Below are 27530 nucleotides of genomic sequence, written 5' to 3'. Positions count from 1 at the left end.
CCTACAAGCTCTGAATTCAGGTCCCAGTGACTTTCACAGAGAAATTAATTCAATTCCTGCCCATTTTTTATATAAGAAAAGTGCCTTAGTGTATATTGCTGCCACTGTGAGCATCTCAATCAAGAGCGCCGCATGCTACAGAGAGTCAAAAAAGTTTAATTGGAAGCTCATCTAATCCTAGAAGAATGGATGGGTAAAAGAACGAATCATAGAAGCAACAGATCATTTCATTAAAGAGAACAGCAATGAGACAGCAACGTAATCAGAACTTTTGGAATGCAGCCAAAGCAGTATTTGGGGGAAATGTGTATCTCTAAATACTTGCATCAGTAAAGTAGAGAAAAATCAGATCAGAGTGTGGAAGTAAAAAAAACCCTCAAAAATAAATTCTAAATCCCTAGTTAAACACACAAATTAGAAGTCTTGAAAATCAAAAGAAAGATGAATTAAATTGAAAGAAAAAAATTGAACCAGTACATAAAATTAAGAGTTGGTTTTATGGGGAAAAAAAATAAAATAGATAAACTATTGATTAATTTGATTTTTAAAATTTTTTAAAGAAAGAGGAAAACCAAATAACATCATAACATAAATATAATCTGCCAAAGACTCCCTGTCCAAGCAATTTGCCCAGTCTCCAGTTACTTGGTGCTCTTGGTGCTATAAAATAAATCTTTTATTTAGTGGGGTATAGTTAGCAACAGAAACAAAAAATTAGAGATCAAATGAGTAAAGCCTTTGAAGTTAAATTAACATGTTCATCTACTCAAGAAACCTTTTTAAAGGGCATATCTTGGTCACCACCTTTCAGAAAATTTATGAAGAATTCTAAAAACAAAAGACGTGTACAGTTTCAGAAGGAAAAGGTGAATTCATCACCAGTCAGGATGAAATTAAGCCTATTAAAAGCTATTTTACCGAATTATATGCTGATAATTCTGACAATCTAAGTGATGGGTGAACACAAAAATATAAATTGCCTAGATTAACAGAAGAGAAAGAGAATATTCAAATGACCCCATCTTAGAGAAAGAAATTGAACTAGCTATCAGTGAGTTCTATAAGAAAAAATCCCCAGGATTCACAATGAATTCTACTAAACATTTAAAGAATAATTAATTTATGATGTCAGTTTTAACTGAAGATTTATCTTTAGCTGTGTTAGATTAGCTAACCAAGTAAGAAAAGACTAATAATTGTGTCATTAGGAAAAAAAACCCCACAAATGTTTATTCATGATGACACAGTGTACATGTTTTTGGCTATTGCTGTTTGCCTAAGGTTTAATTATCATCATTATGATTTCAGTAGTCCTGTAAGAGGACTGAAAATAATATAAGGAAATGCTGATGATTTATGCAGATTTATTTTCTATCCTACTGTTTTGCTAAATACTGTACTTCTTAATGATGTTTCATGTTCTTTCTCTCTTTTTTCATCTCTGTCAACATAGGGTTCAATTAAGGACCAGTTAAAAGCATATGGAGCTCTTACTGAGAATGTAACCCGGAAATACACCCGGCAGATTCTGGAAGGAGTTCACTACTTGCACAGTAATATGATTGTACATAGAGATATTAAAGGTTAGTATTAAAGCACTTTTATTTTAAAACATATTTATACCTTATATTTAAATACATTTGTAAAAAGTTTGGGTTTTTTAAAAAGATGAAAAACATCTTTGCTAGTGATTTTCAGAAGCAGAATTAAAATCCTCAAAATAAAAAAGTTAGTTATTAGTCCAAAATATTGACCTGCCCATAAAAAAGGTAATATTAGTGACTCTGTACTTGAGGAAATAAAACAAACACTTGAGCTTTCTAATTTCCATGCCATTTTATCGTTTTAGTGTGTTTTCCTCACAGCAGCATAGGTAAATAAATAATACAAGATGCTTAAATTTCAGGCAAGACAGTTGATACTTAAATCAACAAAATAATTCACCCACAGTCACAAATATAAAGTGTTAGATGTATAATTGTAACTTGTTAGGTCTTTTGACTGTAAGCACCAGTGCCTTTTAATATGATGGGAACATAATTAGAAAACCAACAATTAAATAAATAACCATTTATTAAGCATTTATCGTGTGTCAGGCACTCTGCTTGCTAAGTTTTGGAGATAGAGAGAAAAAGCAAAATGGCCCCTGGCCTCAAGCAGCTTTTTCTAATGGAAGAGACAATGTGTATATATATATAGTTATGTACAGAACGGATGGAAAGCCACCTTGGAGGGGAGTCAGTGGTAGCTGGGGAGAAAGGGAAAGTCTTCCTACAGAAAGTGTCGTTTAAACTGAATTTTGAAGGAGAGACAACAACCAGACAGCTATGTACAGGATAAATACGAAATAATCATTAGAGGGAAGGAAGGTATTAAGAGAGACTGGAAAAGGTCTCCTGTGGAAGTTGAGATTTTAGTTGAGATTTGAAGCAAGCTGGAGAAGCCAGGAGGCAGCGATAAGGAAGCAGAGTATTCCATGCATGAAGGACAGCCAATGAAAATGCCTGGAATCAGAAGATGAAATATCTTATTTGAGGAAAAGCAAGGAAGGAAGTCAGTGTCACTGGAAGGAAGAGTACTTAGTGGGAGGAGGGGAAAGCATAAAATGCAGAAAGACTCAAAAAGTGGGAGTGGGGATACAAGGACTTTAAACACCAGAGGATTTTGTATTTAGTATTGGAGGCAATAGGTAACCACTGGAGTTTATTGAGTAGGGCTATGGCATGGCCATACCTGAACTTTAGGAAAATCACTTTAGCAGCTGAGTGGAAGACAGACTGTAGTGGGGAAAGAGTTGTATTGAGCAGACCAACCAGCAGGCTATCTCCATAATCCATGTGTGAGGAGATAAGGCTGCACTAGGATAGTGGCGTTATTGGAGGAGAGATGTTAAAGGATAAACAAATTGGATATGTAAGAGTTAGGACTTGAGGATGACACCTACATTGTGAGCCTGACCTAGACAGTGATAGGGGAAGTTGGAAAGGGGAGAAGGTTTGGGTGGGAGATTTTGAGTTCAGTTTTGGATATGTTAGTTTAAGGTGTTTCTAGGACATCCGTTTCAAAATGCCTAATAGGCAGTTGGAGATGCAGGACTGGAGGTCTGCAGAGAGGCCCAAGACGGGATAACTAGGTTTGAGAATCCTCAGCAAAGAGATGACTGAGTCCATCCAATCTGATGAGAGCATCAAGTGAATAAGAATGTAAAGAGAAAGTGCCTCGAGTGCAGGGAACTTCCTGCTTTCCTTTTAAGCTTTTTACATGTTGTCTTCCTCTTCAGTGGTGAATTTCTTGAGAGCAGGGACTCTTTTATGCCTTTCTTTGTATTCCTAGAACTTAACAGTGCCTGGTACATAGTAGGCACTTAATAAGTTTAGTTCTATGACTCCAGTGTCCCAGAAACCTAGTAAGAAGGGGGTATCGAGAGAAGAGAGTGATTAACAGTGTCAGAGGCTGCAGAGAGCTCAAGAAGGCTGAGCGTTTTCTTTCTTGTGGTTTCTCCCATTGGTTCTAGTTTTTCTTCACAACATGACTAATGTGAAAATAGGTTGTAGAACTTATATCGGATTACACAACATCTTGGGAAAGGGAGAGAGGAGAGGGGAGGAAGGGGGAGAAAATTTAGAACTCAAAATCTTACAGAAGTGAATGTTGAAAACTGAAAATAAATTTTTTTTAAGAGAAGGTTGAAGATTGAGCAAAGTCCGTTGGATTTGGCAATTAAGAGAGCATTAAGTTAGCAAAGTAACTAAAACTTTCTAAAGAAAGCTGTTTGCACTGAATGATGAGATCTGTAGCCAGATTGTAGAGAGTTAAGAAGAGATTAAGAGGATCTTAAACTATACTACAAAAGAGTAATTGTAATAACAATTTGGTACAGGGTAAGAAATAAATTGATTAGGGGAATAGGTTAAATACATAAATACAGATGAAAGGGAGCACTAGCAATCTAGTGTTTACAAACCTAGAGATCTCACATATTGGAGCAAAAATTCACTGTTCAATAAAAACTGTTGGGAAAACTGGAAAGCAGTGTGTCATTAACTAGAGTACAATATTTCACACCATATACCAAGATAATCTCCAAATGGGCATATGATTTAGAGGTAAAAGGTGGCATCATAAGCAGATTAGAAAAGCATAGAAGAAATTATATGTCAGTTGTATGAATACAAGTCTCATGATCAGACAAGAAAGAGGTTCAGTGGAGGTAAAATGAACAGTTTTAATTACATAAAATTTAAATAACATATATATTTTTTGGGTATGGTTAATATGGGAATTTGCTTTGCATGACTATACTTATTTGTAATAGACTTTGTTTTTCTTATCTTCTCAGTGAGTTGGGGAAAGGGGAGGAGAATTTGGAACCGAAAAATTTTTAAAAATTAAATGTAAATTAAAGAAGATATTGAGAGGAAATGGAGGCATCTATTATAGATGACTTTTTCAGAGAGGTCAGCCAAAAAGGCAGGAGAAATATGGTATGACAGTGGAAGTGAGGATAGGGATACATGGGCATATTTGTAGGCAACTGGGGAACAGCAAGTAGAGAGGGAAAGATGGAAGGTAAGTGAGAGTAGGGGATGATAGAAGCTCCAGTCTAATAAGAGAAGATGAGATTGAATAGGGGATGATCACTTGTGCATGAAAAGTAGTTTGCTTTGGCAGGAAGATGGAGCAAAGGAGGTAATTGTAACAAAAGACATCCATCCGGGTGATAGGAGATAAAGAGAAGGGGAGAAGAGGAAGCTCTCAGTGAATGGCCCTCACTTTTTCAATAAAATATGAGGCAAGATTCTCAGTGAAAAGGTGAGAAAAGGACCCGTGGGACGTTTATGGAGGGATGAAGAGTTTTCGAAGAGCCACTGTGGTGAGCGAGATGGTGAGTTAATTAGGGAGGTACAGAAGTATTGACCAACAGCAGTGAGAGCCTAGTGGAGGTTATGTAACATAAGTTTGAAGTGAACTCAGTTGGGATGGGATACATTCTGCAGTACATACATCAGAGCCAAGGTAAGAGTGATCTAGAGCTAAAGGCTTACAAGATATATAGTTCAGCAGTATAACTAGAGGGCAAGAGATTCAAGTGAAGAAGATAGTGTAGAATTGACCTTGTTCACCAAAAGGTCAAGATGGAGAAAAGGAGAGAATGGCTAGTGCAGGAGTGATAGCTTAGGGGAAAACTGAGAGATCAGGGGGGTGAAGGAATTTGTCCACTCATAAAGCCAACCCCTCAAGTCAGTCTCTTTGTGGATCATGTTCTTCACCTTGGAGCTCTAGAGCATTTTTAGTAAAGCAACCAGTTTTTGTTTTTATCTCAGTGGCCATCTAAAGTGGTAAAAAATAGTAAGCCCTTAAAAAAATCAGTTGTTATTCACTTAGACATTTCTAAACTAATTTTTCTAAGCTTCTTGCTTTTCTTTGAGCTTATATCTCCAATGTGTGGAAAGCTACCACTTTTAAGGTGAAATGCAAAGATATAACCTCTTCTCCATCTAAATCTATCTCACTCTCAGACTATGTAGCACCATCTTTAACAAGAGGCATTCATGGAGCACTCATAGTGTGCAGGGAACTATGCTAAACACTGGAAACATAAAGAGGTATCAGATATTTCCCCTGTAACCAGATTCCAATAGTCTGGCTGGTGTAAAAGGGGTTTGTGTAAGAAGCTTTGGGCAAGATTAGAGGGATGGGTAGGGGGACAAATTGTTAAGTGCCTCAGTCCATATTTGTTCATGGTAACTAATGTTTACATAGTGTTTTAAGGTTTACAGAGTTCATTCTTCATAAAGATTTTTAGAGGTAGGTAGTGCAAGGATTATTCTTGGTTCAGGGAACCCTTGTCCTTTCTTGCTTAGGCTCTTAGTTTTTCTTTTGGAGAGGTTTGTGTTTGTTTTTTCATCTGGACCTGTTCTCTCATTAGAATGGGTTACTCTTGGCCAGTAAATGCTCTCTACCAGTGCAGACTAGTAACTCTTCTGTAACTAATTTCCTATGGCACTGGAAGTGACTGACTTGCCTTGGGTCACATAGCTAGTATGGATCACAGGCAGGACATGGACTGAGTTCTTCCTTAATCCAAGGCAGTCTTTCTATGCACTATACCATACAGCCTCTCAGCCTTCTACTGCCAAACTGGTTCTCCTAAAGCATAGGTCTAACCATGTAATTCACCTTTCTCCAGAAACTTTAGTAGTTCTTTCTTTTTATTTAAAGGATAAAATAGAAACTTCTTAGTCATTTAGAGCCCTTTATAATCTGACTCCAGGCCTGTCTTTGCAGACTCTTTTTGCATTACTCCCCCTTATGAAATATATGTTCCAGTCAAACTAACTTCTTCTTGTCTGCCCTATACATTTCCTATCACCCCTTGTTGACTTCTCTGTATATCAGAAATGTACTCTTTCCCCACCTGGGCTTCTTAGAATAATTAGCTTCCTTCAAGGCTCAACTCCAATTTTTGCCAAAGGCCTGTCTTGACACCAGTTATTTGTACTTTCCTTACAGTGTACACATTATTTTTCCTCATTAAGGAGGTAAACCCCTTGAGAATAGGAGCTGTTTGTTTCTTTTTTGTTTTTGTATCTCCTGAACCTAGCACCATGTCTGCTCACTGCTTTCTTGTCCAGTGGTGGGGAACCTGCATCTTTGAGGCTGCATGTGGCCTTCTAGGTCCTTGGATGTGGCCTTTTAACTGAGTCCAAGTTTTACCAAACAAATCCTTTTATTAAAGGGATTTGTTCTGTGAAGTTTGGATTCAGTCAAAGGGCTGCACTTGAGGACCTAGAAGGCCACATGTTTGCTCAACTAGACTTCCCTTCCTTCTTTCATTAAATATGGTCTGTTGTGTCTGTTTTATTCCATTGTGATGTAAAGTATTAAAATTACAACTCAGACTTCCATGATTTGGGAAGAGATTTCAGATCATGATTTTCTTCCCCTCCCTATCAGGTAGTTGCTTTGCCCATTTAACAATGTAGAATTACATATGTAGACCTTCTACCTTGGAAAACTAATCTTCCTGACAGCAGAGTACATGCATGCTGGAAAACAAACTTTATTGAAAGTTTCTTAGGCTATGGAGAATCTAAGGCTAATCTAAAAGACAGAGATAAAGGTCAGAATCCCTATGAAAATTAAGCTGCTTCTTGTAAAAAGAGCCCTATTTTTTTTCCTCTTACTAGTTTATGTGACCTTGGGCATACTTTACTCTGGGCCTAATCTGTAAAGTGAATTAATTGAATTAGATAATATCTAAGATTAGATAATCCCTTTCAGCACTGACATTCTTATGATTCTATGAATTTATTGGTGGAATTTTTTTTAAATAAGAGAATTGAAATATGATTTTTGTCCCATTAAAAGGACTTGCAAAGACCATAAGATAAACAATCACACTAAAAAGCACTTGAATTTTTATTGTAACATATTATAATGAACAGTCTTGGACCAGGGTTGGTGACACATGCCAGTAATACCTGATGCAGTGGGTTAAATTTCTCAAGGGGATATGATTCTGTTTCTGTTCAAGAGGGAGGAAGAATTGGGCTTGTGACCCTCCAGGAGTCAGGAAGCACCTGGCATCCTAGGTCAGAAAGTGAGCAGGGCAAAGCTTCCATGATGATCAGTAGTTAATCTGTCCATGAGTGGTGCACTTCCATCTTGGACAAGACAGAGAGACCCAGTCTCAATAATATATCATCATCACTATAAAGTGTTGGACCCAGAAAAATAATAACAAAACATAGCTTCCTCTTCTCTAAAGAAAGGTAGAGAACCACCAATGTGGAATTAGTTATATACAGATGCAATTTCTTTATCAGTTGACTTTGATTAAATGGTATTGTGGAGAGTGTGGATCATTACAAAGAAATAGGAAATAGAAATAAAATTTATAGTTAACAAAGAAGGATTCAGTAATTAAGAGGAACCAGAGTGAAAAAATAAAAGGCAACAATAAAGCTTCAGAAAATAAAAGAACTTATTGATGTTGTTCCTTGTAAGTTTCCTAGAGACCTACCTATAAAAATTAATTGATTGAAAAGATTTGTTTTTTTACTTTACAGGAGCAAATATTCTTCGAGATTCAGCAGGAAACGTGAAACTGGGGGATTTTGGTGCCAGTAAACGACTTCAGACAATCTGTCTTTCTGGTACAGGAATGAAGTCTGTCACAGGCACACCATACTGGATGAGTCCTGAAGTCATCAGTGGGGAAGGTTATGGACGAAAAGCAGATATCTGGTAAGTTTTTATAAGCTATATTTTAATGAGTTGTTACCAGTATTTCCACCTTTCTACCAACAAACCTAAGTTAGTAAAACCTGATTTAAATTCTTTTGTCCTGGGGCAGCTGGGTGGTGCTCAATGGGTAGAACACCAGCCATAGAGGTCAGGAGTACCTATATTCAAATCTGACCTTAGACACCAGACATGTGACCCTGGGCAAGTCACTTAACCCCGATTATCTTCCCCCACCACCCCAAAAAAATTTCTTAGTAAGATACTCTTGGATACTGTAACTTGTGGAAACAGTTACTTTTTAACTCTATCTCATGATTCTATAAATGCCAAATGATCCTATGTCTAAAAAGTGTAAAGAATTGAAGTTTTCTGCTTAAGGAGTATGATTAATCTATCTATACATATTCTTTCCCTCTACTTTCCCCTCCTTTCACATATTAGGGAGGTATTTTTATTTAAGGTGTCTTGGTATAAGATTCCTTGAAGATAAAGGGAGAAAAGTTACTAATTTAATACTTGAAAATTTTTTTAATAATTTTTTCAACTAAGCATTTATTTTTCCCCATTTTTCCTCCCCTGTTCTCATAGAAGAAAGAAAAAAGAAAAGCAAAACCCTGTAACAATTATGCATAATCAAAAAAAACCATTCCCATATTGGCCATGTCCAAACACTTCACACTTTTAGTGATAGGATTTATCCGTTGACTTAATGAGTGTGACATTTCTAACATTCCTAAATCTATTAAAAGCCCATTTCTAATTGTCCTTCCATTCTTGATCATAGATCATAGATCTAGAGCTGAAAGGAACCTGAGAGACAATCTAGGCCAACCCCCTCATTTAGATGAAGAAAATAAGGCCCAAGTCTGTTAAGCAACTTGAATTGATTGCATGGAATACTATTTATGGTCACTACTAGATAATAAGCATCATAATGTGATGCATTAAGTGAAAAGACATGATGTTTAAAATTATTTTAAGAAATAGACTAGTTTCCTTGAAGCTTAGCTTTTAAGGAAACTTTACCTTTTTTCTGGTAAAAAATTCTATGACCAACAACAACTGTTATGATACAACATAAAATTGTCTTTCTCTCCGTCACATCTAGAAAAGATTATAGTAGACATTCATTTTTTTAAAAGACTTAGAGTCAGAGAGAAGGGCATTTGTTCTTGGTTAACTATCATTAAGCACTTCCTATTCACCAGGCCCTATGCTAAGTACTGGGGATACAAAAAAAGGCAAAAAATAGACCATAACTCTCAAGAAACTTACAGTCTAATGGGAGAGACTATGGTTCAAACAAGATTACATATATTTATAGATAGATAGATAGATAGATAGATAGATAGATAGATAGATAGATAGATAGATATAAATATATGATAAATTGGGGGTCAGGTCAGAGGGAAGTCATTAAAGTTAAAGAGACTAGAAAAGACTTCTTGTAGAATATGTCATTTCTGCTGAGATGTGAAAGAAACCAGAGAAACTAGGAGGCAGAGAAGAAGAGGGATGGTGTTCCAGGTGTAAGAGAGAGCCAATCAGAATGTTCCAAATTGGAAGATGAATCTTCTTGTATAAGGAACAACAAGGCCATTATCACTGGGTTGTAGAGTATCTAATGGGAAGTAAAAGTGCAGGACTGGAAAAAGAGGAAAGAACCCTGTTATAAAGGGCTTTGAAAGCCATACAGAGGATTTTGTATTTGATCCTGAAGGTAACAGAATTACTGTGGTTCTGTTGAATTGGGAATGGGGGTAAGTAGTCAGGCCTGTGTCTTAGGAAGATAATTTGACAGCTGAGTGAAGATAGATGAGTGGGGAAAGATTTGAGGCAGAAATACTATTTAGACATGACCATTTCAATAGTCCAGGCATGAAGTGACAAGAGCCTGCATCAGGGTGATAGCAGTATCAGAGGAAAGAAGCAAGTATATGCAAGGGATATTGTTAAGATGAAAACAGTAGGACTTAGTCACTAATTGGGGGTGAGGGGAGAGGTAATAGAGTAAAGAGTTGAGTGTGACCCCTAGGTTGTGAACCTGGTTAATTGAAAGGATGGTAGTACCTAAACAGTAATAGAGCAGTTAAGAAGAGGACAAGGCTTGGGGGAAAAGCTAATGAGTTCACTTTTGGACGTGTTGAATTTAAATTGTCTATATGGGACATCCATTTCAAGATATCTATAAGACAGTTGGAAATATGAAAGTGGAGGTCAGGAGAGAGGCTGGACAAGTAGATCTGAGAGTCAGTTGCATAGAGATGGAACTAAAACTATGGGTAACTGAAAACCATGATGAGAGCACCAAATGCAGTAGTGTAGAGGGGGAAGATGAATCTAGGACAGAACTCTGGGGAGCTCACATGGTTAGTGGATGTGGCCTAGATGAAGATCCAACAAAGGAGACAGAAAAGATGAGATCAGACAGGTAGGAGCAGAATTAGGAGACAGCAGTCACAAAAAACTGGAGAGAAAAAAATATCAAGAAGAGGGTGATTGAAGGATTGAAGACTGATCTAGAAAGATGAAGATGTTAGATTTGGCAGATAAGAGATCACTAGTAACTTTGGAGAGTCTGTGACTAGACAGAACAATGGTTAGTACAGATTAGCTGGTCTGGTGTTTAAAAAATAAGATTTATGAATGAGAACATAATTTTCGCCACCTGTTGAAATCCTGTCTGTCCCTCAGGGCCTTTTTCACATCTTAACTCTTCTGTGTAGCCTTTGCAGATCTTCCCTCTGCCAAAGGTGGTCCCTTTGTATCTTTTATGCGCATACCCTTCTATTATACCAATTTTATTATTATATTACATATACATACATAATATATATGTTATACCAATGTACATAAATATCTATGAACTCCTTGAGGGAAGAGATTATATCTTATTTAGCTTTATATCTTTCTTAGTACCTTGCATAGTGGGCATTCAATATATGTTTATTGGATTAAATATGAATAGCAATTTAGGGCAAGTAGTATAGTTAATCATTATATAAAGGCATATTTTAATACCCACATACTACCCACATACATTCCTACAATACTACTTTAGGGAAAATGTTCTAAATGCAAATCAAGTTCTAATTGGTTTTAACATGCAGATTTATTGTTGTTTTTAACTTTAAACATGTAGTAGTGCTGTTGGACTATGCATTCTTTCTTAAATTATCAATTTTTGCTCTTTTTTTAGGAGTGTGGGCTGTACTGTGGTAGAAATGCTAACTGAGAAACCACCTTGGGCTGAGTTTGAAGCAATGGCTGCCATATTTAAAATTGCTACTCAGCCAACCAACCCAAAGCTGCCACCTCATGCTTCAGACCATAGTCGAGATTTCCTCAAGCGGATTTTTGTAGAGGCCAAATTGAGACCATCAGCTGATGAACTCTTAAGGCACATGTTTGCACATTACCACTAGCACTCAGTGCTAGTCAGTGCCTCCTACCCAGCTCAGATCTACTGCATTTACCTTCTCTCTAACTGCACTTCTTTAATTTTACAAAGAGAGAGAAAGAAAAAAGAGGAAAGAAAAAAGAGGGAAAGGATTTCTCTTGATTCTTGGTTTCATTAATTTGTCTAAAAATAATCTCAATTTTTTATATTTAGAATACTTTTCCCCTATCAGGACTTGAAATTTTTTTTTTTGTAATGTACTGATGTGATTCTCAGCGATAAAAGCACTTTAGTACATATTCATCCTTATTTAAAAAAAAAAAAAGTAACAGAGACTGTAAAATTCTTAAAAGATTAGCCTTTTCTCATTCTCCTGATACATTTTTGGTGAGGGGAGATGGAAAATGATAAGTAAAATTACTTCTAAGTTCTATTATTTAGTGATAGTAGTTAAAATAGATCCGCACGCCTGGGGTTGAACCCCAGAATAGATTAGATTACTGATAGACTTCAATAATATAGACTTCATCATGAGTGTGTATGCCCTGCCGTGTCCTAGCTTCTGCCTGCCACTCCTTTTGCTGAAAAGAAATCTTGAAGTAAAATATAAATTTCTAAGAGGTGTGTTTACTTATCATACTTAACAATTCTCAGAGAGCCAGAATTACAGGTAAATATACTATAATAGATCCATATTTCTGGAGAAGACAAAGCTTAAGGTATAACCCTCTAGTGAAAAATGAAATCATGCTACTGTATTTTTAAACATATGGAAAGTCAGCAAGAAATCCTGTTAAAAGCAAAATGTAAGAGGAAAATGTTTTTCTTAAATGGTACAAACAGACAATATTGTAGGAGACTTCTAATGAGTAGTCAAAAGAAATAGTAAAAAATAAAAACTTCAGTATTTGGAAAAAGGTCCGCAGTTAATTGAAAGTAGAGATGAACTAAAAACAATCAAAAAGATGCATACCTTCCTTTCTTTAGCTACCATTTCCTTATATATAGTATTGGGGGACCCACGCTTTGAAGGTGTTGGTTGTCTTGGCAGAAAATGAAAATCATGCCTTCATGGTCATGAGAACAGATATAAGGTACTGGGGTGGCGGGATGCAGAAGCGTATAATCTCAAGAGGTATTCAATTATGTACCTAAGAACAACAGTTGAAAAAGATCTACAAAAAGATAATACCCAAACTTCAAGAAATATTTATAAATTCAGCACAAAAATTGTCTAATAGCAATTACCAGTACTTTAGAACAGGGGATAAATGTCCCAGAAAATAGAAATCCCCTTTTTCCAGCAGCACGCTGCATCAGAATCACTAATAATTCAGCCTCAGAATTGAAGTGGAATTGGTAGAAACTTGTATACTATCTTCCAACCTCACATGTAAAAAAAATAAAATTCAGTGTTTTCCATTATCATGAAGGACTAAGAAATTCCAAGTTGTATGTGTCTTTGTAATGATGGAAGATGTGACGTTTCTTCCTAAGAACACGAAATGAAATATGAACTTTTTTTAAAAGTAAGGAAGATTTCAGTAACTTGAGTGCTCATGTTTCTTTACTGTATACGAGAAGGAAAAAGTATTTCCCACTTCAAGATTTTGAATTTGATTATGCACATAGGGTCCATGTAGCAGTAGTAGTAGTATTCTTGCTAATCAGGTATGTGTTTTTAAGGATTCTTTGAAAATAATTTGTTTCTGAAACCAGTTTAACAGATAAATGCAAAATTCTCATGTAGCATACTCAGCAGGATTATTTGTAGTTGATATTCTCAGAAGAAAAAAAAAGCACAGGTAAATTGCCAAAGCTTCTTTAGTGTTCAGAATCGGCAGAAGCAGCCAGCAGAAGCTAAAAAAAAAATGCAAAATATTAAGACAATATCAACAGTTATTCTGAGAATTCGTAATTGGAGGGAAGTAGAGGGAGTAGAGAATGTTGGCTTAGTACACTGTGTGCCAGAAACATAAACCCCAAGTGTGTGGATCTATTATAATCTATTTATCTTTGGTGAGTAGTTCTATCTTTTCTACTCAAGCACTATCATAGCATATGGACCAGTGAACTTTTCTTTTGTCTCCTTTTATTGTGATTACCCTTTTTTCATTTTTGGTCTGTCAGGGTAACCAGCAGTGCAAAGTATGGGACAATTGACTTTTACATAAAAATTCTTGGAGACTGTGTAATAATAACAACAAAAAAGCAAAATGGTGTTCCCTGTGTTCTCTGTCTCCTTGTCCTGGGCTAAAAAGCTGTAAAAATTAAGCATCTGGAAGAAAAAAAAAAGTCCTTCTTTCCTACTGCTGCAAAGGACCTTTGCTTTATAAGCAAATTTTTTTTATTAGAGCTGAATATAGGTGGGGGAGGGAAGGGAATATGCTTTATGTAAAAATTGTTTTAAAAATAGACATAGTTTATGTAGGTATCCTAAAAAACATGTATCTGAATTTATTGAATTTAAATAGGTTTGAAGGTACCAAAAACCAAGCTGAAAATGGGCAAATATGGATCCATTGGTTTAAAAAAATGCCCAATGGTAGCTGGAACATTAAAAAAGAGAGAGAACCAAAAAAGGATTTCAAAGGAAGAGCCTATATCAGGTATAATTACAGCACTCCAAAATTTAATATTATTTCTTCCTGTTAGATTATGATGTGGGGCGGCAAATTAAATTGCACTCTCTGAAGGTTGGATTTTTTTCAGAAACTAGTCTGATTTTATCCTATTTTTAAATGCACAACTTTTTTCTATACTACAATATTTCTTTGCTGCAGCTGGAAAACAAAAATTACTTAGACTGCTGCTTTTGTGCCTTTAAAAAAATGCATTCTGTCTTGGCAATGGCAGACATGTTTGGTGCTGGAGAAGGTTCACTTGCAGTCTTTCATATGCTTTCCAGGATATCTAGCTCTTCCTATTTATAATCACATATATGTTTGTGTATATACATATATATGTGTGTGTGTGTATGTGTGTGTATGCATGTGTATGCATACACACATATGATATAAATAAAATTAGGCTGTGAGAATACTGATGTTATAGCTTTGCCCTGGGCTAAATTCAGGACTACTATACTGCAGGTATAATGTGCTGAATAAGAATGTTGCAAAATAAGGGAAAATCATGTGGGCTATATTAGTTACTATTAATTACTATATGATACCTTGCTATTTTTTAACATATTTAAAAGGCAGCATATTTAGGTCTCATAATTTCAGTATGGCCTCTCACAAAATTTCAGTAAAGCTTAAACTTACTGAATTTTTGTTTTAAACAGAGACTACTGTATAAGGCATTTTTAAAAATCTTTTCATTTATGACTTAAATTATAAAATGCTGATGCAAATGGAGAATTGGAAAAACACAACAAAACCATTTCATAATGAATTGGGCAACTGAAATACTCTCATTAACATCTTCATGACAAATCCTGTATAAAGGAAGATAACTTAAAAAAATTTTTTTCTCTGTAGTGACTCTCTACTACCAAATTTTCAGGTAGTCAGTGGAATTTTCTTTAACAATCAAAGCAGTGTATAGCCAGATCCTCTCTCAATACTTTGAAAACATCCTCAAAAATATTATACGTTATGTCTTACCTACAGTCTTCATTAGTTATTTTTCAGTCATGTTCAACTCTTGGTGACCCCATTTGGTGTTTTCTTGGCAAAGATACTGATTGAAGTGGTTTGCCGTTTCCTTCTTCAGCTCATTTTACAGATGAGGAAAGTTAGGCAAACAGGGTTTTAAGTGACTTGCCCAAGGTCACACAGCTGTTAAGTGTCCAAGGCCACATTTGAACTCAATGAGTTTTCCAGACTCCAGGCCTGGCACTCTATGTACTGTGCCACCTAGTCTTGGTTAATTAGTTCTTAAACTTGCAATTCTCACATTACTAACTCATACTAATATGATCAAATGCATTTCATGGGATCATATTTACAGGGTTGGAAGGAATTTTTATAATGGCAATGCAAATAAAATAGTTAAATCATAATTATAGGTAGATAAAATCAAGATTCATTAGACAAATAAATGGTAGACATTGTTGCTTAGAGTTTTACTAAAATTCATTGACTTCATTTTGGCCTTGGAGCTTATTGCTGTAAATTTATTGAATTAATTGTCATTAAGGTAATTTAACTGTCAATTTTTGTGTGGGAAGGATCAGTTTTTATTTTTTTAGCCATATCTTTTTAAAGGTAGGGAATTAACTCGTGTTGTGATCATTTTGTTAATATTAATTAGGAGAATTGGGGTTTTTTTCCCCAAAACATATTTTAAATTGTGGGCAATTATCTAACCTTAAAAATTAGTTTGGGTACAGTTGCTGGAAACTGAAGTTATTAGTGTCAGGAAGTAGAGTAATAGAATTCCAGAGTTCACTCAGATCCTAGATCAACCAGACCAAATTTACGTTTAGTACAAGTTCCTTTAGGGCAAGGACCATATCTTTGTGATCTGTGTATTCCCGTTAAGCACGTAGCACAGGGCTTTCTATCTAATAGGTGGAGTAAGTGTTGAATAGAAGAAACTTCTACAGTATACCTGACAGGCATTTTTGTTCACCCAGCCCATGTTTAAATACATACAATAATGAAGAATATTTACTTTGGGGAAAATAAGGTTGGTTAGTTTTCCTCAAAAAGATTCTTTTGAAAACTCATTTCATCTAGCATTTAAAAATCAAACATTTAGAAGGAACTAAAAAACTCAGTATTAATTCTGGGAAGCTCTATTTTAATAATAAAATTTAAAAGTTTGGACAGCTTAGTTGTAGAACTAATATTCCTATTTATTTTAGTGTGAAGTTTTGATTTCAGGTGAACATTAAAGAAATTTAATTCTTAGCTTTTTATTAGTTGTTTTCTATGTTCTAATTTTCTTTTATGTCAGTGATCATTCAAATCATAAATCAGATGTGCAAATAGTTTTACAAAATTATTGGTCACAAAATATGAATTGGCCTTTGTCCATGCTTCCTAATTCCTCCCCACATTTCATCCTCCCTTTTTACTATATTGCTAAGCAGGGAGCACTATTCTTTGTTAATAGACACAATCTATATTCCTCAGTATCCTTAGAAAAACATACCAAAAAGATCAAGAAACAAGAGATGAAATATAAATTGTTTCAGAACTACTGCTTTTCAATTATATTTGAACCTTTTGGGTCACTTTATTTCCCATAGCTGGACTAAAGTAATGCTTTTACTTAAGAAGTTAAGTATCTATCAATATTTTAAACAGTATGACTTAGAGAATTAAGAAAAGAGATACAAATTGAGAATAGTAGATTTATCAATCAATCACTAAGTATTTGTTAAGCACCTGTTTATGTGCCAAGCACTTACTGTACTAGGTGCTGGAAATACAAGTACAAAGACTGAAACATTTTCTACTCTCAAGGAGAATATGTTCCATGTTCTTTGACTGATAATTTTGCATGTGCCACTAATTACATAGCTTACATGTCTGTAAAGCAGGGGGAATTAGGGTTAGGGGATAGAGATCTGAATGTCAGGCTCTATGATAAAGCATTTTAGACTGAATTACTCAGTACCACCCATTATCACTATTAGAAAAATACATTTTAAAAAATCATACTTATGGTATATGAGTAAAATTGTTTTCACATGGGAAAGTCCTACAAATAATTGTAAAAGCACTAGTTTAAGAAGAAAAACCATGTAAAGGTATTGAAAACTGCCAAATTCTGGGTTGCTGAGAGAGGATGATTTTCATCCAGGGCTACTTAGACACCTACTGTTGTGTGACCCTGGGCAAGTCACTAAAACATCTGTGGCTCAAGGCAACCCTCTAAGTCACTGAGCAGGTACTGATCAGCATTGGTAGAAGGAATATCTTCACTGGGAGTACCTTCCATCAGCAAAATCACATGTCTGGTAGAAGAATTATAAGATGTCATGTCATGATTGAATTCTCACACCAAATTAGGAGTTAAGAGAAGTGTATTATTGTTCCAGCTCTGACTCACTGTTTCCTTTGGAAGTCAGTTCATCTCTCTGACCTTTTTTCTTCATCTGAAAAATGATGGGGTTGGGTCAAGTGATTGATAACTCCCCTGTAGCTTTAATAGTTTTCGTTCTTCATTAGAACATTAGGTTATCAGATCATTAGTGGACTCTTTGGAATAAAACATCAGCAAGTAACTAAAACAAGTTTATTAGCTTATTTATTGCAATTCATAAGGAAATTTCCTTGTTTTTGACAGGTTAGGAAAATGACATAATGAAACCCTGTTTCCAGCTAGTTGAATTATCATGGTTTAACTTAAGAAATTTAAAGAAATTTTATCTGCAGTAGAGCTCAAGAATTTATCTCATTCATTTATCTTTTAAAAATTCCTTACAAATTTGTTCACATCTTCCATATTTGCACATTTAAATTTAAATCCATATGGTATTTTTGTTAGGAAGAACAAAGGTATTAAAACCAGTAATGTCCCTGATGGTTAGTAACTTGGTTTATATTCATAATGTGCATTGTCAAAATCACTTTAAACCAAAGCTTTTATAATCTCTGTAGACAGAGCCATACAAGTTGTTTCATAAACGGTTAGCACACCTTTAAGGCCAACCAATAAGTTATTTTTTTTTTTTATGTGGGACAAAACATGTAGGTACCAATGGGACTTCTCTCAGTCCATCATTTTAGAGGATAATGTTTCATGTTCAGTCTTTGCACTTTAGATGTGCAGATTCTCTCCAGCATTTATGGAACTTTACTTACTTGGATGAACATTAGCTCACCTAAGGTCAAATTGCTTTGACATGATTCAAATACATTATGCTTCAACTTCAAAGAATGCTCTCTAGTGTCTTAAAATTTGTGAACTTGTGTTCATTTGAGGGGCAGTTCAGGCAAGCTGTGAAAAAAAAAAGGTTTCATGGACTGACCTTGTGCCATAAATAAATATACTTTTTAATTTATTGAGAAGTAATCCCTTTTTTACAAAGCATAAAAACTGATTCTGCTTTTGAGTCCATGTGCAGAATTTATCCCCATACTAGAATTCTAGAAAGACAACTCCAGCCAATAAGTATAACAAAAAGTACTTTTATTTATAATTATGAGATACTCTTTTTTTTAATGCAAACAATTGATGGTACTGCCATTCATGATAATGAGAGTAGGAGGAAAATATGTAGCAAAATTACATATTGAACTCTCTTAGAAAATTAGGCTCTATAAGATGATTTTGACTAGCTCTTGATATGTTCCATTTTTCCAAAGATTGCTACCCCTACCCCTACCCCAAGAAGAAAGCAAAAGGAAAAAAGTCAACTTTTGAGGGGAATGATATTAGGGTAAAACAGTGGTCCAAAGCCTTGCAATGTCTTATTCAAATACAAGTACAGCATCTAAAAAGATATAGGAATTGTTCATTTTCAAATAGTTATCTTTAATAAAATGTTTTTAAAAGTATATGAGAGGTTTACATTTCCATTCACCTTGGTTTTAAAATTTTATGTCCTATATTCTTATATATAAAGCAGTTAATACCAAAAAAACACTTCTAATGTCTGACATCTCTTATTTGTCACATGGTTCTTGTTCAAATATCATTGTAAATAAAAAACTCAGATAAGTTTGGAAGTAGACTTAAAATTGTCACAACAATATGAATACATTCTTGTAAATTTACCCTTTGATCTAATGTACATTTTTTAATGTAGCCATTAACTTCTATGTATTTAATCTATGTTTCTCTCTGTAAATGTTTCTAATCTCAGTTGAATGCTGGGCACAGTTTGTAATGTATGTACAAAGATGTTTTTTTTTCTATCAATGTTGACTTTTTTGCACATTTTGGAAATGTTTCATTTGTACACTGATTTACTACTCTGACCAATAATTGTATAAGAGTGTATGAGAACCATGTGTGAGTGCATTGTACTACTGTCTGTCTGTATGTTTAAAATTCTTTTGAGTTATAGCTATCAGTAACTGCACTGCTCTTGCTGATTTCGTTAGGATTTCTTGCTTTTAAAAAAAGTATAATTTGTGTATGGTCCTATCTTGGTTGAAGAACTCAGGAGTTCGGCATTACTTTCTAATTCCATGATATATTCTAAAAAATCATTTCCAAGAGTATATGTGTAACTCTGTATGCATCAGAGATGTGTGTATATGTGTGTATGAATATATGTGTATATATATATATATCCCAGTAATTTCTTATTTCAGTTTCATTTATACATTTTTATGAAATTGTTTTTTAAGGGTACTATGTTTAGTTAGAATAAATATATAAAAGCTTTCTGAGAGATAATTTACTAGATAAATATATTTTCAGCTGGCTGATGTTCAGAAAATATTTTTTTAATTTTGTTTTTAACCATTCAAAATGTATTTGTATTTCCAAAATTGGACACAAATTGTACTTAAAATTCTGTTAAAACACTCTTGCAAGGAAAAACAGTGAATTCTCTTCTAAGGATTTTGTGAAGTTTAAATTAACAGAATGCTTCAATAAAGAAAATACACTGTCTCCACTAAAAGCTAAAAACAGCCTTTGAAGTCCCAGAGCTATGAAAAAACTTAGAAAATGAAATCCATCTTGAAAAGATGTTTGAATGTTTGTATCTTCTAGCCTGTCCATTGTTGCTTTTGAATGTTACCTTTTTTTTTTCTGCCAAAAATGAACATCCCCATTTCAAGTTTTTCTTTGCATTGGGCAAGGTCAGAACAGGTCTATGATGTGATATATTGATTGATATATCGTGGTCCTTTGTATTTGAATAACTGCAAATTGGTTTAGAAATGTCCTATCATGCTTTGATGTGGCTTTATTCTCTACTGTGTGTTTTAAGAACGTGGCAGAATAAGAATTGGAAATTAAATTTCCAATCTGATAACATTTGTGTGATTAAAGAAAATTTGTATGTTTTTAATATGCGGTACCAAGTAAAATTTCTCATGCCTAGGTATAAAGTGCACTGTTGAATGTCACTAAATCTGTAGTTTTAAAAGGAGCCGGTATACTCTTATTAGGTGAAGTACCTACCAAAGGTCTGGTACAGTGTGGGTTTGTTCCACATTTCATGCACATTTTGATTTTAACACATTCAAAATGGTGCTTGTAAAAATGTATAAAATACTTTTGATTTTTAATTTCTATGTATTTGTTTTATTTTCTTGCTGGTAAATGGCTTTTATTATTTTTTATTTTTTGTATCTATTGTAAAAGAAACCATGTTTATTTTGTTAGTGACCAATGACTTTGTTTATATGAAAATTTGTATATTGATGGTACACATCTTTGTTTAGGTTTATCATGCATGAGGACCTGAAAGAATTAGCACAATGAAAATTGCTTTTTCTTCCAAGGTAATTCATTTCTTGAAAGGTTATGGTACAAAGGCTTACTAAAAGTAACCTTCTGGACTATGGAATGAATATAAATGGCACTTTGAGTGTTTAATAAAAACATATTTATTTCCAATTTGTGTTTGACTCAATTGATAAAACTTTCAGAACATTTCAAATCTTTAACACATTAAAGGGTACCCCAACATACATATTAATATTCTATTTACACTGTAATCATTATGAACATTGTTTTCTTGGTTTTGCTTACTTTACCTAGCATCAGTTCATATAAGTCTTCCTATGCTTCACTGTGTTCTTTATATTTATCGTGTCTTGCAATAATATTCAATCACATTCATGGATAACCTATTTAGCCATGTTTCAATTAATCATTATCTACTTGGTTTCTAGTTCCTACATTACTACCAAGAATGCAGCTAAAAATATTTTAGTGCCTGTTGTACCTTTCCGTCTTTGAACTTCATGGAAGGCCTCTCCTAGTAGTGAGATCTCTGGACCCAAGGATATTGGTATTTAGTTTCTGTCTTAGCATAATTCCAGATTGCTTTGCAGAATGGTAAGACCAATATACAACTCCTCTAACACTGTGCCTGTCATTCCACAGCTTCTTCAGAATCAATTATTCCCTTTTTATATCATCTTTGTCAGTTTGCTGTGTCTAAATTGAAACTTTGGAACCATTTAGCTTAGTATTTCTCCCTTGACTAGTGATTTGACCCAATCTTTTTTTTTTTATTTAACTTTTAACATTCATTTTCACAAAATTTTGGGTTCCAAATTTTCTCCCCATTTCTCCTCTCCCCCCACCCCAAAACACCAAGCATTCTAATTGCCCCTATCATCAATCTGCTCTCTCTTCTAACATCCCTCCCTTCCCTTGTCCCCATCTTCTCTTTTGTCCTGTAGGGCCAGATAACCTTCTATACCCATTACCTGTATTTCTTACTTCCTAGTAGCAAAAACAATACTCAACAGTTGTTCCTAAAACTTTGACTTCCAACTTCTCTTCATCCCTCCCTCCCCACCCATTCCCTTTGGGAAGGCAAGCAATTCAATATAGGTCATATCTGTGAAGTTTTGCAAATGACTTCTAAAATAGTCGTGTTGTGTAAGACTAACTATATTTCCCTCCATCCTATCCTGCCCCCCATTGCTTCTGTTCTCTCTTTTGATCCTGTCCCTCCCCAAGAGTGTTGACTTCAAATTGCTCCCTCCTCCCTCTGCCCTCCCTTCCATCATCCCTCCCACCCTGCTTATCCCCTTGTCCCCCATTTTTCTGTATTGTAAGATAGGTTTTCGTACCAAAATGAGTGTGCATTTTATTCCTTCCTTTAGTCAAATGTGAGGAGAGTAAGCTTCATGTTTTTCTCTCACCTCCCCTCTTTTTCCCTCCACTGAAAAGTCTTTTGCCTGCCTCTTTTATGAGAGATAATTTGCCCCATTCCATTTCTCCCTTTCTCCTCCCAATATATTTCTCTCTCATCACTTAATATCATTTTTTTAAGATATGATTCCATCCTATTCAATTCACTATGTGGTGTGTGTGTGTGTGTGTGTGTGTGTGTGTGTGTGTGTGTGTGTGTGTGTGTAATCCTACCAATTACCCAAATACTGAAAAGTTTCAAGAGTTACAAATATTGTCTTTCCATGTAGGAATATAAACAGTTCAACTTTAGTAAGTCCCTTATGACTTGTCTTTGCTGTTTACCTTTTCATGCTTCTCTTCATTCTTGTGTTTGAAAGTCAGATTTTCTTTTCATCTCTGGTCTTTTCATCAAGAATGCTTGAAAGTCCTCTAGTTCATTGAAAGACCATTTTTTCCCCTGAAGTATTATACTCAGTTTTGCTGGGTAGGTGATTCTTGGTTTTAGTCCTAGTTCCTTTGACTTCTGGAATATCCTATTCCACGCCCTTTGATCCCTTAATGTGGAAGCTGCTAGATCTTGTGTTATCCTGATTGTATTTCCACAATACTTGAATTGTTTCTTTCTAGCTGCTTGCAATATTTTCTCCTTGACCAGGGAACTCTGGAATTTGGCCACAATGTTCCTAGGAGTTTTTCTTTTTGGGTCTCTTTCAGGTGGTGATCAATGGATTCTTTCAATATTTATTTTGCCCTCTGGTTCTAGAATATCAGGGCAGTTTTCCTTGATAATTTCATGAAAGATGATGTCTATGCTATTTTTTTAATCATGGCTTTCAGGTAGTCCCATAATTTTTAAATTGTCTCTCCTGGATCTATTTTCCAGGTCAGTTGTTTTTCCAATGAGATATTTCACATTATCTTCCATTTTTTCATTCTTTTGATTTTGTTTTGTGATTTCTTGGTTTCTCATAAAGTCATTGGCCTCCATCTGTTCCATTCTAATTTTGAAAGAACTATTTTCTTCAGTGAGGTTTTGAACCTCCTTTTCCATTTGGCTAATTCTGCTTTTTAAAGCATTCTTCTCCTCACTGGCTTTTTGAACCTCTTTTGCCAATTGAGCTAGCCTATTTTTCAAGGTGTTATTTTCTTCAGCATTTTTTTGGGTCTTCTTTAGCAAGGTGTTGACCTGCTTTTCATGCTTTTCTTGCATCTCTCATTTCTCTTCCCAGTTTTTCCTCCACCTCTCTAACTTGATTTTCAAAATCCTTTTTGAGGTCTTCCATGGCCTGAGCCCATTGAATATTTATTTTGGATGTTTGGGATACAGAAGCCTTGTCTTCTGTGTCTTTCCCTGATGGTAAGCATTGTTCTTCCTCATCTGAAAGGATGGGAGGAGATATCTCTTCACCAAGAAAGTAACCTTCCCTTTTTTGGGCATTTTCCCAACCAGTTACTTGACTTTTAGGTCCTTTGTCAAGAGTAGGGTATACTCTGGGAATCTGTGAGATCTCAGTTCCTCCAAGGTGGCACAATCAAGCGTGTACTGGTCTGGACGCAGAGAGGGATTTTTATGTCCAGAATCTTAGCAATTACCTCTCCACAGCCACCTAACCTCCAGTTCTGCCAAGTCAGCACTGGGGGCTGATTTTCAGATAAGCTGGATGGGCAGGGCCGCCATTCAATGTGAGACAAAGACCAGCTCGCCCAGGGCTGAAGTAAGACTCAGCTCTTCAGTGTCCCCAGGGATTTTTACGCTCCAACAGCGAGCGGTCTGTACGGGCAGCTGTGCACCCTCTGTGGCTGCTGCCTGCTGCTGGAGCTATGGGAAGGCCCTTCTCCCGTCCTGGCCAGCTAATAAAACCCCATCACTGACATTTGGCACCTGTGGGTTGAGGAATCTGAGGCCCTGCTGCCGCGACTGGAGATTCCGCCCCTAAGGACACCTCCCAGGGTCTTGGCGCCACTCTGCACGGCCAAGGCTGGGCTGGGCTCCGCACTCCGCTCAGCGTCCAGCGCAACTGATGTTTCCGTGGGCTTTTCAGGTTATCCTGGGCTGGAAATCTCCACTCTGTTGTTCTCCACTTCTGCTGCTCCAGAATTTGTTGAGAGTCCCTCCCTACAGGTATTTTGTGGGCTGTGTGGGGAGACCCTATGTAAGTGTGTCTTTCTAGTCCACCATCTTGGCTCCTGACCCAATCTTTCAAATTGTCATTAATTTTTAAATTTTGAGAGATTATGAGAAATAGGCACAAAGGAGCCCAGATCCCTCCTACAAACTTCTCAGTGGGGCTTAGAAATACACCAGTCTAAAAAATAAGAATCATGTATAGACTCTTCCATCCAGCCCAGAGATCCACAAGAGACTCCCAGAATTCTATAGAGACTCAGGATAAGCCTGAGTAAGTGAAATTACCTGACACCTAAGAAGAAAATTTGATTAAAAACCTTCAGCACAAACAGATAAGTAAACAAAAAAGATAATAAAATGGAAGGGAAACTGTCTTATCAGGTCTTTGTAACACCAGAACTTAGTACAGTGTTAAGTGCAGAGCAAGCACTTGATAGATGCTTGTTGATTGATTGATTGATTCAATCACAAATCAAGGTATTAAAAAGGTATTTATACAGTCACAAGTATTATTTATGAGAATTTCATAGTTTCTGTACTGTGTTGAAATTTCCCAGAGGGAACAAATTATCATCTTTATGCTAAGCTGAATGAATGAATGCAAATTTGGAGGTCGTGTTTTGTAAGCCTAAATTATTGTTGCATCTGTGACTTCAGTTCTGTAATTTTATTTTTCTCTCCTTAAATCTTCCTTTTTGCCTTTTAAAAATCTTAGTATTATAGATTTAGACCTGGAAAACACCTTAGAGGTCATTTAGTTCAAATAGGAAGGTTAAGTAACTTGCCAAGGATCATAAGTAGCATAAATTCAAATCTAGGTTCTCTGGTCACTGACCTTTCCCCTAAAGCCCCCTGAATTCTTAACCTTTTTTTTACCAGGGATCCCTGTGGCAATCTGGTGAAGCCCTCCTCAAATGCATAAAACAATCCATAGGATTACAAAGGAAACCAATTTTAGTGAAAATTAAGTAATTTTCCTTCATTCAATTTCATGACCCCCTACCCTCAAATCTATCTCTGATCCCCAAGTTACAACCTTCTGCACTTAATCAATGCTACCAATTACTCCCTGCTTTTACTCAGTTGTTTCTGGAGTGTTCATTCCCACTCTTCTCAAAACTAAGCCCAAAGTTACTTCAAACCCAGCCTGTAGGATTCCTGGAACTCCAGAAGCTCCTTTCATAGATATACTTTCTGTTCTGGCCTACCCTACAGTACATAGCATATCTGATCCTACATTCTTCCTTTTCTATGAATAATTTTCAAAATTAGAAATGTACCTAAAATAATAAACAAATAGATGAAATAAGGAATACAGTAATACTTAAAATTACGTAGTCTGTGATGCAGTGACACTGACCTCCTTTCTGTTCCTTGAACACAACAGCCAGTCTCCCAGTTCTGAGTACTGTCCCTGGATTTTCTCCATCCATGCAACTCTTTTCTTCCTCATCTCTGCCTCCTGGACCTCTGGCCTTCTTAGAAGTATCAACTGAAGTAAAACCTTCCATAGGAAACCTTTCCAGTTTTCTATCTTAGTGCCTACTCTCTAAGTCTATCCCCAGTCCATCCTTTATATGCCTTGTTTGTATATAGTTTGTATATTTTCTTTCCCATTAGACTGGTCTTGAGAGTAAAGAATGCCTTTTGCCTTTATATTCCAAAAAGTAATCACAATGCCTGGTACCTAGTAGACATTTAATAAATGTTTTTGAACTGACTGATGAAACAAATCAAAACATTTACAAATAGATATTACAAACCTGGATACCATGTTTTAAGAAATTTTAGATGAAAACATCCCAGAACACTTAGAATCAGAAGCCAAAGTAAAAAGGGAACCATGTTGCAGATCATGCAAGACACGTCAGCTGCCACAAAACAGAGAGGAGGACTTGTAAGATCATATTCCAAAAGACAAGAGATAAAGACTTACAACAAAGAAAACAACCTATTCAGAAAAGCTGAGTATAATTCTTCAGGAGGAAAAATATATTTTTTCATAAAATAGAAGATTCCCAATAATTCTTGATAAAAAGGCCAAAACTGAGTAGACAGTTTGAAATGGGAATGTAGGTACCAAGAAAAATATGAAAAGGTATACCTATTTCTTTCATTGGAAAAGAATATGTAGAGCTAAATTTTTTATGTGTTAACAGGGGGATAAGAAACAAATGTATTATCAGAATTCTAATACCTTTAAGGAACATAGAGAACACTAAATGTAGAGGGCCTATGGATAGTATTGTTCTTTTTTATGATCTCAGGAAGAAAAATGGGTGGAACATGAGATTATGCTAGAAAGAAAAAGGAGGGAAATCACTCTTAGAGATACATAAGAGGAAATGGGGAGAGAAATCAGCATTTATTAAGTGCCTACTATATGCCAGAAAGGCAACTAAGTGGCACCATAGATAGAATGTCTGTCCCTGAGTCAGGAAGACTCATCTTTCTGAATTCAAATCTGACTTCAAACACTTATAACTGTGTGACCCTGGGCAAGTCACTTAACCCTATTTGCCTCAGTTCCCAGTCTATAAAATTAAATGGAGAAGGAAATGGCAAAGCACTCCAGTATCTTTGCCAAGAAAAGCCCAAATGGAGACATGAAAAGTCCAACATGACCTAAAGCAACTGAAGAACAACAACAGACATGCCAGGCAATGTGCTAAATGCTTTACAAATATCTCATTTGATCTTTGTAATAACAAGCAACGTAGGTGCTTCTATTATCCCCAAAATTACAATTGAGGAAACTGAGGTGGACAGAGGTTAAATGACTTGCCCATAGCCACACAACTAATAAGTCTCAAGGGTCATTTTTTAACTCTGGTCTTCCTGACTCCTGCATTTCTAAGCCCCACTAAGAAGTTAGTTGGAGGAATCTGGACTCCTTTGTGCCTTACCAAGTCCTAAACTTCTCATATTCCCTCAAACTTTAAAAATTAACGACAATTTGAAATGATCTATCCATTTCACCACTAGCTACCTCTATGATGAAGAATATATAATCATGAA

The 27530-nt window shown here is 35.6% G+C and overlaps 1 protein-coding gene across 3 annotated transcripts in view; it reads left to right on the top strand.

Annotated features, from left to right (window-relative positions):
* The window catches only part of MAP3K2 (mitogen-activated protein kinase kinase kinase 2), a 92730-nt gene extending 78325 nt beyond the window's left edge, over window positions 1-14405 (top strand). For 2 of the 3 annotated variants that reach the window (XM_072613443.1, XM_072613444.1), the window contains 3 exons: window positions 1454-1583; window positions 8073-8250; window positions 11450-12210. In XM_072613443.1, the coding sequence (XP_072469544.1) occupies window positions 1454-1583; window positions 8073-8250; window positions 11450-11675 (534 nt within the window). In that variant the 3' untranslated portion in view covers window positions 11676-12210. Of the gene's footprint in view, window positions 1-1453; window positions 1584-8072; window positions 8251-11449; window positions 12211-14124 lie in introns of those variants that run through there. The other variant, XM_072613445.1, reaches the window with a different exon arrangement.
* Window positions 14406-27530: the final 13125 nt, after the last annotated feature.

This window comes from Notamacropus eugenii, chromosome 5 (assembly GCF_028372415.1).
Source record: "Notamacropus eugenii isolate mMacEug1 chromosome 5, mMacEug1.pri_v2, whole genome shotgun sequence".
NCBI classification, from domain to species: Eukaryota; Metazoa; Chordata; class Mammalia; order Diprotodontia; family Macropodidae; genus Notamacropus; species Notamacropus eugenii.
Note: the sequence above shows the minus strand (reverse complement) of the source record. Positions and strands in the feature narration are given on the sequence as shown.